The 12,356-nt window shown below is 43.9% G+C and overlaps 1 protein-coding gene across 2 annotated transcripts in view; it reads right to left on the bottom strand.

The window, feature by feature from the left end:
* RBBP5 (RB binding protein 5, histone lysine methyltransferase complex subunit) overlaps positions 1–12,356 on the bottom strand; it is a 36,464-nt gene that overhangs the window by 2,555 nt on the left and 21,553 nt on the right. Inside the window, exons 6-13 of one of the 2 annotated variants that reach the window (XM_086694310.1) lie at positions 11,015–11,124; positions 9,866–9,985; positions 9,624–9,777; positions 9,456–9,527; positions 8,721–8,838; positions 8,020–8,089; positions 7,417–7,646; positions 6,149–6,340 (exon numbers count right to left, since the gene is read on the bottom strand). In XM_086694310.1, coding sequence (XP_086550436.1) covers positions 6,149–6,340; positions 7,417–7,646; positions 8,020–8,089; positions 8,721–8,838; positions 9,456–9,527; positions 9,624–9,777; positions 9,866–9,985; positions 11,015–11,124 — 1,066 coding nt within the window. The remainder of the gene's footprint in view (positions 1–6,148; positions 6,341–7,416; positions 7,647–8,019; positions 8,090–8,720; positions 8,839–9,455; positions 9,528–9,623; positions 9,778–9,865; positions 9,986–11,014; positions 11,125–12,356) is intronic. The other variant, XM_086694311.1, reaches the window with a different exon arrangement.

The raw sequence follows: 12,356 nt of genomic DNA, 5'->3' as shown, positions 1-12,356 counted from the left end.
CTACTGTCGGCATTTCTATGCACCAACAACTGATCAATAAATAAAATCCTGAATAGTAAAATCAAACGAACACTTCCCTGATTATTCCATTATTCCATAGAAGCTGTTCAACCTCTGAGGGACATCCTTAAATGGGCTGCTGTGAAATATTAACTAGGAAGTGTAAGAAGAGAACAAGGTGAAGAAAATCCTCCCAGATGTCATCTGGAATGGGGGGCGGGGGGAGGACATGCCACTTGAAGGTATAAAATGGTTAAAAAATAATGTCCAAGTTATGAAAGAAAAGTACCCATTTATAAACTTTGCTTTTAACCTGATTTTTAAAGTAAAAGTTCAAGCACGGATGAAAACCAGCAATAAAAATATAGCCCCAACTGCCTCAGAACAGACGAGCAATTATGCGATATAAACTCTCCTGGATGCTACATTGTTAAAAATCAAATTTAAACTTTATACAGTTCAGTAAGATAAAAAGTTTATCTGGCACTTTTCAGATCTCTCAACATAAAACGTAAAAACTTCTTGAATTGATTTAAAAAAAAAAAATGCTTGCAGCAGAAGAATGTACTGCGCAGGACTCAATACCATGCCTTTATCACATTAAGGCCAGCTTCACTGATTGTTCCCATAGGTACCCTGACCAATCTACTTTTAGCCATTTAAAAACGAACACAGCATTAACATTTTAAGCCTTAATCACGACAGGAAAAACTGGTTTGATCATAAATCAATAGTATTAATAATGGGCACTCCAGATGACTAATGAGGTACATTACACTGATTATCTGAGGTCAGTTAATGTTTCTGGATCGTCCTCATTTATGTGGACAGACCAAAAAAAAAACAACAACAACAACAACAAAACAGGGCGCCTGGGTGGCTCAGTCGGCTGAATGTCCGACTTCGGCTCAGGTCATGATCTCGCAGTCTGTGAGTTCGAGCCCCGTGTCGGGCTCTGTGCTGACAGCTCGGGGCCTGAAGCCTGCTTCAGATTCTGTGTCTCCCTCTCGCTCTCTTTCTGTGTCTCCCTCTCGCTCTCTCTCTGCCCCTCCCCTGCTCACACACGCGTGCGCTCTGTATGTCAAAAATAAATAAAAACATTAAAAAAAAATTAAAAAAAAAAAAAAAGCCACACACAAAGGCTTGTTGAAGTATCAGGTAACAACCCAAAACCACAGTAAGCAATAATACTATGAGCAAGATAAAATAGAGAAACAGTACAAGAGAAGAGCTCCAGGCTATTTAAAAATCTGCCCCAAGGATCTGTATTATTTTGCTGCAACATAAAGGAATCGCCAAGAACAGAAAATGCACAGAAACTGAGCTCAGGGTGAACAGCTGTCACCGTACCTCCCAGTGGCAGCCAAAGCCAAGGCAGTCTAAGAAAAACTGGATATTAACTTTCAAACGTTACCTTAGTCCGCTAATAAGATCACAAAGAATAAGAAAGAATATCCAAGTAGCTGTATGATTTTAGCAGGAGTTCATATATCAGCCTTTGAAAGACTGATCATTTAAAAAAAGAGAGAGAAAAGAGGTGGGATAGGGAGTCTGGGTGGCTCAGTTGGTTAAGCGTCTGACTCTTAACTTTGGCTCATGTCATGATCTCACGGTTCCGGAGATAGAGCCTCCTATCAGGCTCTGCACTGACAGTGACGAGCCTGCTTGGGATTCTCCCTCTCTCTCAAAAATAAGTAAATAAACCTTAAAAGAGAGAGAGAGAGAGAGAGAGACGAAGTGGGGAAAAAAAACCTCACCCCCTACCAAGCATTCAAAACAATCGGATTCAGGAGGTGGCTCAGAGGTCTGGGACAGCGGTGTGGCCACACGCAGGGAAATCGACACGGTGCCCGTGTGCCCCCAGAAGCAGCGCCTATGCTCGCTTTGGCCTTCGCCACCCCCACGAGACCCAGGTACATACCAACTTCTTCATGCCCACCATTACAAGAGGCCTTTAGACCATGTGTGCGACGTACCACAACTCTGTCACACTTGGCTACTGATTCTGTTTACTGCCGAGAAGCCCTAGTTCTTGGGCAGTCTTTGAGCAGTCACACAGCAACAAGGACCCTGGTGGTTCTGCTCAATCTCAAGTTTCTGTTCTGAGGGCTGTACTCTGGAGAGAATCTAATAAGGTAATTTAGGGGAATCACAGAGATGGCGTCGACGATGTGGATCTGGCCTTTCCAAAAAGTCCAAAGCTCACTCAGGGCTACCATCGCTAAGTAAGCTTCGCTGACGGGTCCTCATTCATCACGGAAGGCATGTCTTCACGGATGTGGGTCCGCTGAAGCTATTTAACACCCATGAGCTGTTTGACAGGGAAGAATTTTCTGTAGGCCCAAGTTCGAGATGGCCAGATCATTCCTATACAGGTCTATGTGTCTTCTAATCTTCCCTCAAAATGCATAATCTCCTGTTGCAACACACAACAGGCTATCAGCTTTATCAGGACCAGTTAGGGCTTATCGAATAGCTTCATCAGTAACTGGTCAACTGCACATTTTAACAAACAGTGGCCATTTATCTACCTTGAGCAGCAACACAGCCTGCACCTGTAATCCTTTCAAACAATTTGGCTCTGGTGCAAAAGTAGGGCACTGGGGGAGAGGGGAGATCCGCAAAGCTTGGCTCTGCATATACAATCCTCCCACTGAATTGATTTTTGAAGATGCTTCAACCTCAGGCATCTGGATCAGGTTTCGTATCTTAGTATCTCCTGAAAATCTACAATGACCGCACATCGCTTTTTACGGAACATCTCTAAGGCGCGGAAGAACACAAAACTCGAATGCCAAAGAGGTTTTACCTCAGAATCCCACACAAAAGATCCAACAGGCTGTCCTGAAACTCAAGAGGCCTAATGGAGTTGTCCCCATTCTCCCCGAGATGCGCAGCCTCCATAAAGACCCAAACCACACCGCAGCCAGTCCGTGAATTTGGGTGCAGCCTTCTGAGGAAGTCTTGGGAGCAAACCACAATGGCCGCCTTTGAGGTTTTCTAAATCCTGCTCCTCAGCATTCTCTGGTTTCATCTGGCCATTGCGGTTTGGGAGATTTCCATTCAGGAAAAAGTCAAGGAACGGGGCCAGAGAAGAAAGGCGAAAACGGGAGGAAGGAAGTGTAGTTTATGTGGGGAAGTGTGAGCTGCACAGTCACGAGAGGCTGGTGCAGTGTTTGCATCATCTGAGCAATTGTTCTGTCTGTGTGATGTCAAAAGACCTATCATCCCCCTGGCGTGGAAGTCCCCTCTAGTCCTTCTAAAGGATAAAGCTGTAATGGGGCACCTGGGTGGCTCAGACAGTTGAGCGTCCGACTCGGGCTCAGGTCATGATCTCGAGGTTCACGAGTTCGAGCCCCACATCGGGCTCGGTGCTGACAGCTCAGAGCCTGGAGCCCGCTTCGGATTCTGTGTCTCCCTCTCTCTCTGCCCCTCCCCCGTTCACGCTCTTGTCTCTCTCTCAAAAATAAATAAACATAAAAAAAAAATTTTAAGGATGAAGCTGTTAGAACAGCTGCCTCTATTTAAGGCTGATCAACTCGAGCACCTACTAAAAATAATGTAGAAAATAAAAGTCCGGTTTACAGCCCCCCGCTATTCCGAGATACAAGTTCTAGCCTTTAATGAGGTCACTACCTTATTTAACCTTGTCAGCACAGTGAGTAGGAATTAACTTCTAATAAGCTCTAGATAATGGTATCCATTCTTGCCAGGAGCTTCGAAACACTAACTTCTACTACTGAGGCATGTATTACACACATACTTGAAAATGTCATTGCAAACCGTATTCAGTATTTTGAGAATTTTAGGAAATAAAAATGGCTGAGCAAACTTTTCGACATTTGATTTTGACTCTCGTTTAGACGTTTTTCAAGTACATCTGAGAAACAACACTGCTATTGTACTCTATGCTGTAAAATCTAACAGTGGTTCACGGGGTCTGTGACAGAAACCCAACTGAAGAAAGGCCAGGGATATTTACCTAACTGCTAGTGATCAGATCAACTATAATTAAGTTGAAATCACTGAGTTATAGAAAGGGAAATGTGAATTTTCAAAAACTTTTAAGTGGTTTATTTGCCATACACTGACTATTAAAAAGCAAATGATTAATTACTGGCAGGTTTTGAAGAAGCTAGGAGACTATGTCCTAGAGTATTTCAATTAACTCCGTATGTCTGGCCACATTTTACATCAGCCTCAAGCATTTCAGCTCGTTAGGCCAGAGAAATCTATTTAAAGGTAAACCGTGTTTTTCTGTAGTGGCCACAGCTTGTACAAGAACTAGGCTATAGAAGGATCGTTTGTATTTACATGAATCAATTACTGGCCTGCAATCTTTGTTGGCAATGGCCATGAAACTCGTCCCGGCTATTTTAAAACACATACAGAGAGAGCCTTCAGTGGACTGAATGTAGAGGTGGTAACTGATCCCCAGTGAACAACATAAATAGTGCTGTTGGGGAAACAATGCTGCTGTCAGTGCCACGCGTTGGCTGTGAAAACGGAACATCTAAATCTAGCGCGTGAGGCGGAATACTCAAAGTGAGTAATTGAGTCTGCTTCAGCTTCTCTACGGAAGAGAACTCATGTTCATCACGATCAACTGACTGAAGGTGTACCTCAAACAAGGAACTCTGTTCCACGTTGTAGTAGCGTGTCACGCCAGCACAGCTGGGGTCACATGCTGGAGTTAAAATTTTAAAGCCAGAGGGGCGCCTGGGTGGCGCAGTCGGTTAAGCGTCCGACTTCAGCCAGGTCACGATCTCGCGGTCCGGGAGTTCGAGCCCCGCGTCGGGCTCTGGGCTGATGGCTCAGAGCCTGGAGCCTGTTTCCGATTCTGTGTCTCCCTCTCTCTCTCTGCCCCTCCCCCGTTCATGCTCAGTCTCTCTCTGTCCCAAAAATAAATAATCGTTGAAAATAAAAAAAAATTAAAAAAAAAAAAAAATTTTAAAGCCAGAGGATGGGGCGGGTGCCTGACGCACCACAGTTAAGCGGCTGACTTCGGCTCAGGTATGATCTCGCGGTTTGTGAGTTCGAGCCCCGCGTCTGGCTCTGTGCTGACAGCTCGGAGCCTGAAACCCGCTTCAGATTCTGTGTCTCCCTCTCCCTCTGCCTCTCCCCCACTCACCCTCTGTCTCTGTCTATCAAAAAATGAATAAACGTTAAAAAACAATTTTTAAAAAAAAATTTTTAAGCCTGAGGAATAAAATCTGAATACAACCACTGACAGTTTATCAGCCCTGCCTCTGAGTCTCCCGACCTAGCCACAGGGAATCTAGAGCACTGCCCGCACTAAGGCGATGCTCATACATACGTTTTCCAAAACCCAGTCATGTCTGAATAGAAATGGACTCTAATTTGATTACTATTTTCCAAACAAGAGACCATTTGGCCTGCATTCGCAAGTATTTGACAGGAAATTAAGATTGTTCTCCATCCCCCCCAAAATTTCCTCCCTCAAGCAAAGTGAGAAAACTCAGTAAGTTTCAAAGGCTTAGGAATTAAGAAGCTACACAGATATGGTTGCGGTCTTTGTGGCAATCTCATCCTATTTGGAAAACCATCTCACCTTCTTCCTCAACGTGACGGGACTACTGACAGACAGCTTTGTCACTGCTTCTGGACTACGGAGAGAGAGAGAACCCCCACCTCTGGGATGTGAACAGTTTAAAGAAAGACAAAACGCTACAAACAGCTAGCGCTGCATAAAGCAAGCTTTATACACTTCTGGTTATCTGTCTGGCTCTTTCATTTCAGGCAAAACAAAACAAAAACCTGGAAGCAAACACAGGCAAAGAAATGAATTAAACCAGGGGTTCTTACCCTTTCGGGGCTCATGGATTCCTACAGGAATCTGATGAAAGCTATGGGCATCTTTCCCACAAAAATATTCACACGATGTTTTGCATATAATATCAGGGAAATATAGATCCCCTGAAACCTATTTACAGACCCAAGGTTAAGAGCCACTGAATTAAGCCAAATCTGGTTTTGCCTGCCCTTGGCAGCAGCCTGAAACTCAGAGAATGTCTGCCACTGGGAAAAGGAGAGAAGGAGGGAAAGAACGCTGCAGTTAAACGGAGTCAGGGGCTGTACAAAGCAAGGCCACGAAGCAAGCCAGACAGCGCTCCCAGTGTGTCCTTACCTGTCAACGGCTGGCTGAGCTCCGCCTGCACTTTACCCTTCGCTGATCCTTCCAGAGGTAAACCTCTGTCCCCTTTGTAGAGTTTCGGTTTAAATGGAGAATCTTTCTCTTTACCTTTTGATCCTTTAGGCCGGCCTGCTTGCTTCTTCTTGGATTTGCCATCCCCCTTCACACCCAGTAGTGGATGGACTTCTGTAAAAGGACAGAGAGGCACGGAAAGGGATCCACACGCCGCCCATCCCAGCACCCCAACCAGACACGCGCCGCACGCTGTGACTACCCGGGAGCAAAGAGTGTTGCTCTCGGGTCCCAGATCCATTAATACAAGGAGGAAAGTTTGCTCTCACTGATTCTAAAACTACAGAAGAGTGTGGCCGCTAAATGGGAAATAGTTGCCTGACCAAAGAGCACAGATGGCCTGTATGGTTCATCCCATGGCAGCTCTACACCAGCAAGGTAGCTGAAAAACACACTGACGACATATCGCATGCGCCAGGCCAGGGATGCACACGGGCACACCGGCATGTGGGAGCAGAAGGGGAATTGGACTTTGGAACCAGACAGACCAGGGCAACGATACTGACTACGCCACTGCCCGAGACCTTGGGCAAGCCCCTTGACCTCTCAAAGCCTAAAGTTTCTCCTTTGTAAAGCAGAAACAGTGAAACAACTTGCAGAGTTGATGCACAACTCAGCAGTGATCAACAAACACCACACTGCCTGGAGCAAGCAGGCATACTCCACCCTAGGGAGACGCACGGCTGCACAAGTCACTCGTGTGTGCTTAGCTAGAAGAGAACGGATGGCATTCGGGAGTAAACACACGCACGCACCGTCCAACCTATCCCCCGTCCTATCCCAAGAGGCGATGATAAAGGCTTCCGGAGTCCGACTGCAAAGGTAGGCAGGAAGAATGCAAAGATTATCCAGGCCTGACTAGTACTTTACCACCTAGTGACACCACTCCACAGGGAAAAAGAAGAATGGTGTAATGAAGCACTCTGAGCCAGATGTCAGGAGATGGAAAGCTGTCACTTAGGCCAAGTACTAGAAGGCATAATTTCTCTGATTTAAAAGAGAAGCAAAAGAAGATGAAATCATTACCAAGCTGGAAGGCGCGATTAAAAAGAAAAAGAAAGGAAAGAAAAGAGAAAGACTCATGGGAAATTTCCTTCAAGGTAAAATCCCTCAAATAGGAAATGACCAGACTGCGCTGGAGAGGAAACAGTGATGTCTGTTCGGCAACAGGGGCAAGACGCAGCTCTTACCATCATTGGGTACTCCTTGAAGTTCTATATTGGTTGTTTTGGGTTTCTTCTTAGGTGGCTGGGACCCATCTGCTGAAGACTGCCTCTTCTTCTCTGAACTAGCCCCTTCATCCATCAGGGAGGTTTGGACCGCATCCGGTGGGGGGCCATAAGGATTTTCTTCCGGATCTTCTACCTCAGGGGCAATGGGTAAATATAATAGAGCCTTTGAATCTTCCAGCTCTTCATCACTATTTGGAACAGGATCAGCCAAGGGATTGGAAAAAAGAGGAGACAGTTGCTTAAACCATGAACCCTTCCTCTAGGGCAGAATCACCTATATTAACCATAAGCAACGGGTATGGATCTAGAACTTTAAGAAAGCCAAGATGAGTTAAGGGAAATCTGACTATACCGATAATAAAATCAGTCGTAAAAATAAACAGCATAAATGAATTATTTCAGTTTTTCTTAAGATTCTCTATCAGGGGAACAGGGATGGGATTTCTTGTACACCAAAGACATTATCATTTTGAACTAATGAATGAAGGCTGACAGAACAGCCAGGAGGAGGGGGAGCAGGAGCAGCAGCACCCTGAGGTCTCACATGCAGAGGTGGCTCACCTGCTACAGAAGGCAGCAATAGGGTCCACACTGGTGACATCCACTTCCTCATCCTCTGCAGCATCAGCCCCTGCAGGAGAAAAACACAGTGGAGGTATGAGAAGAAGGTATAAAACTGCTTTTTACTTGCAGCCTAATGATATCCATACACTAAAATTCCAGAGAAACAAAGAAAAAACCAAATAGTTCAGTATACTTAATCATTCAACAAATATATGCTGAATTTCCACCCCCATGCCGAGCACTGCTAGGTGCCGCATGTAAATCCTCATTTAACCATGTGCAATTAATCAGGAAACACACACAGAAATGGTAGGAGTGCTGTGGAACCCTAGGAAAAATGAAAAATGCCCATGGAAGCCCTCTGTCAGTGCCTACCACCGAAAGACTCTTGAAACACCATCAAAACTGTGTGAGCTTGGGGCGCCTGGGTGGCTCAGTCGGTTGGGCATCCGACTTCGGCTCAGGTCATGATCTCACAGTCCGTGAGTTCAAGCCCTGCGTCGGGCTCTGTGCTGACAGCTCAGAGCCTGGAACCTGCTTTGGATTCTGTGTCTCCCTCTCTCTCTGCCCCTCCCCTGCTCATGCTCTGTCTCTCTCTGTCTCAAAAATAAATAAAAACATTAAAAAAAAATTAAAAAACAAAAAACAAAAAACTGTGTGAGCTTAAAGAAAAAGAGACTGCAGTTAAGAAATCTTACCCGTCTGCTCAGGCTCACTCTTATCTTCATCTTCAATATCAAACTCTGATTCCCTTTCCTCATATTCTACATTTTCATCCAACTCCTTGAAGTCTGGGGCAAATGCACTCCAATTTTCCTACGCCACAGACAAAATACACTACTTAACCACATGAGACAGCAGCAGTCTATGAGCTACACGTTACTGATATAAGTGAAAGATCGGAGGATGTAAGAGACGCAGAACTCGGAGATCAAACCTGGCAGATAATAAAAATCAGGTATCTGTAAGGTTTTATTATCTTAAGGTATTTCGACCTTAAACATTCTCTTATTAACCAGAGTTCTTCCATAAGAACCGTCATCTTTAACCTTCTTAGGATGAAATGATCAGGTAAAACGTTAACATTTTCTTAGGGGTATGCAAATTACAAAGTAAAGGTATTCAAAATAAAACCGGGAAGTAAAACAGAAACTAACTGAGCTGAAAGTAAGAAGAGCAAAAGAGAACTCTCTCTCAGGTGAGTAACAGAAAAATACAACAGGCTTTCTCCCTGAAAACAGAGCTAGTAAATCAGCTTTGGGCTGAATCTCTCCCACCAAAATAAAGCAAAACTGCATCTCTATTTAATTAAGTTACAAGAAGCACATGCAAAAGAAATTGAACAGGTCATTTTTAGCTTACTAACTGTAAGGTTCTTGGATATAAAGAAAGGGGGTCTAGCTTCAAAGCAATTAAACCAGAAAAAGACTTACTACTTGATTTTGTGCCCAGATAGATACCACTCCACTTGAAATGGATGCTATGATGGGTCGAACAGGATGCCACTAAATTTAAGGAAGGAAAGAAAAATCGGCTCTAAGAATGGATCCGAGATGATGTGTTGCACGTCAGTGACGACAGCAACCTCTCCTTTTACTCACAGCTACGTCCAAGAGGAGCTCTCCTCTCGTGCCATGGAGAATCTTCACCAGGTTGCCAATGCTCTTCTCCCAGATGTACAAGGCGTGCTGCCGGGCTGAACCGGCCACTATGTATTCTCCATCCCCAGAGAAACAACATTTCTTCCACGGGGTTCTGAGGGACAAAGAAAGTACCCAAGGAGAACCAGAAGCTGAGCCCAGGTCATGAACTGTCCCATAGTCTCCCAGGTTGTGAGACGTACCTATTTACCAAGTCCTGTAATTTCTGCATAGGTTCGGGCTCTCCATCTCTTCCGCAAGTTAAGATTTCTCTGCCATCATAAACCCGGATTATCCGATCTGCTGTGTTAATTAAAAAGCAACTAGAGAAAGGATAAAAATATCAACACCGAAGGTCATAAATCTGCTTCTGTTAACATTTTCCGTTACTACCCGTTACTTAGAACAGTACCATAAGACAACTAATAAACTGAGAAGAGACTCAGTGATAGGCTAGAGTACTTATGTATTTACCTATCACCTTCCAAACCAAAATATAATTTGAAGTGAAAATATGTTGTATACTCTGCGTGTATCCCTGAACCCTATATGCACCAACTAATCTTCAGTGTTTGACTGAAATCCAAGACCTCTAAACTGAAACCAGCTTGCTGAATTCACCAACTGATAGATGTATGTGAATACTTCATTTTCCTGGCCTGTTTTGTACATAACGTATTCTTCCTAATGAGTTAATAAACTAAATCTGTCATCTTAAAATGTTCAAATTTTTACTATAGTGATGCTGGAAATCTAACATAGAAGTTACCTCATTACCTTCTTACAGATTTCACCAACCTTTTCTTAATTCAAGAGAATACTGAACATCAATGTCCTCAAAGTACACACGAATGGTCCTACACAAAACAGGAGGACTGTCACCTCTCTTCCTGACACTGACAACCTGATTCTTGTCGTTTCTGTGACCTACCTACTTCTAGCTGGGTAACCAAACTTACCAGAAAAACACCTGACATTAAAAAGGTAAACAGACTTTATGTAAATAGAATGTATGTTCAATTACTATGTGAATTCTGTGACATCAATTCTGATTATAAGAGCTGACTTTGCCCAGTGCTTACCATGTGCCAGACACTGTAGGTCTAAGCACATACCACCCAGATATCTTTTCTGTAAAAGGACTGCCCGACAACCTCCAGAGAAAGAAGAAGTGACTGCTGGTTCAATGCGGAACATTTTATGGACTTAAGAACCAGATACTGACAGTTTGATTACTTTTTAAGTAAACTTTCTTAAAAATGTACGCATAATATACACAAAAACTGTGAATCTCAATGTATGTTTGCATTCTACTCACTTTTAAAACTGTCCCTAAAAAGACAAGGTCTCACCTCCCCTTCCGGGCAAACTCTATTGACTTAATAGCTGTGGTATTGCTTGTTCCAGTTGTTACTCTGAAGGAAGCAACAAGATCCTGAGAATCTGTTTTTAGGACCAAAATCTAAAGTTGAAAGGGAAAAAAGAAAGTTAAGTATTCTGGAAACTTCGAGTAATTAGATCTGGCTTCCATTTCTAAAGCTGGGTATAAATATAAACATTTCTGTTCTCGTGTATTCAACCTGATTAACGGGTACCGCCTTTTAATTCTTCAAATAAAGGACCGTGCCTTAACCTTTTCTTAAAATAGAATGTTTAGTGTTATTCACAATAGTCAAAAGGTGGAAGCAACCAAAGCATCCATCAACACACGAGTGGGAACACAAGAGGTGGTGCATATATACGATGGAACCGTATTCAGCCACAAGAAGGAGGGGAATTCTGGCCTGCGCGGTGCATGAAGGAATCGTCAGGCCATCAGGCTAAGTGATATAACTTCAGGCCATCAGGTTAAGTGATATAAGCCAGGCACAAAAAGACAAATACCGTATGAGTCCACTTACAGGAGGTACCTAGCGTGGCCAAATCTAGAGGGACAGAAAGTAGGGTGATGGCTGCCAGGGGCTGGAGAAGGAGCAAGGAACAGAAGTCCTTGGTAAACAAGTGGCGTTTCAGTTCTGCAAGATGAGAAAGGCTCTGGAGATACATGGTGGTGATCGCTACACAGTAGCGTGAACGTCCTTAATATCACTCAACTGTACACTTAAGAATGGTTAAGATGGTAAGTTTTACGTTGTAATTTATGTTGTGTGTAGTTTACCACAGTTTCCAAAAATGGCCACGTTCTAAGACAGTCATGAAATTACACTAGCCTGTATGCCCCAATATCAATCTCCCTCTCGCGCGCGCGCTCTCTCTCTCTCTCTCTCTCTCTCTCTCTCACACACACACACACACACACACACACACACACACACACACTGCCTAGGGGCACTTGGGTGGCTCAGTCAGTTAAGCGTCCAGCTCTTCACTTCAGCTCAGGTCATGATCTCATGGTTCATGAGTCTGAGCCCGGCAACGGGCTCTGTGCTGACAGTGTGGAGCCTGCTTGAGATTCTCTCTCTCTTCCTCTCTCTGCCTCTCCCGTGCTCACTCTCTCTCTCAAAAATAAACAAACATTTAAAAAAAAAAAAAAAATCAAGTTTCCTAATGGAACTACAAACTCTAAGATTTTATTTTTTTTTTAATTTTTTTTTAACGTTTATTTATTTTTGAGACAGAGAGAGACAGAGCATGAACGGGGGAGGGTCAGAGAGAGGGAGACACAGAATCGGAAACCGGCTCCAGGCTCTGAGC

This window comes from Puma concolor, chromosome E4, assembly GCF_028749965.1.
Source record: "Puma concolor isolate L17-30 chromosome E4, mPumCon1.1.hap2, whole genome shotgun sequence".
Classification (NCBI taxonomy): domain Eukaryota; kingdom Metazoa; phylum Chordata; class Mammalia; order Carnivora; family Felidae; genus Puma; species Puma concolor.
The sequence above is the reverse complement of the archived record's forward strand: the minus strand, read 5'-3'. Positions and strand labels throughout refer to the sequence as shown.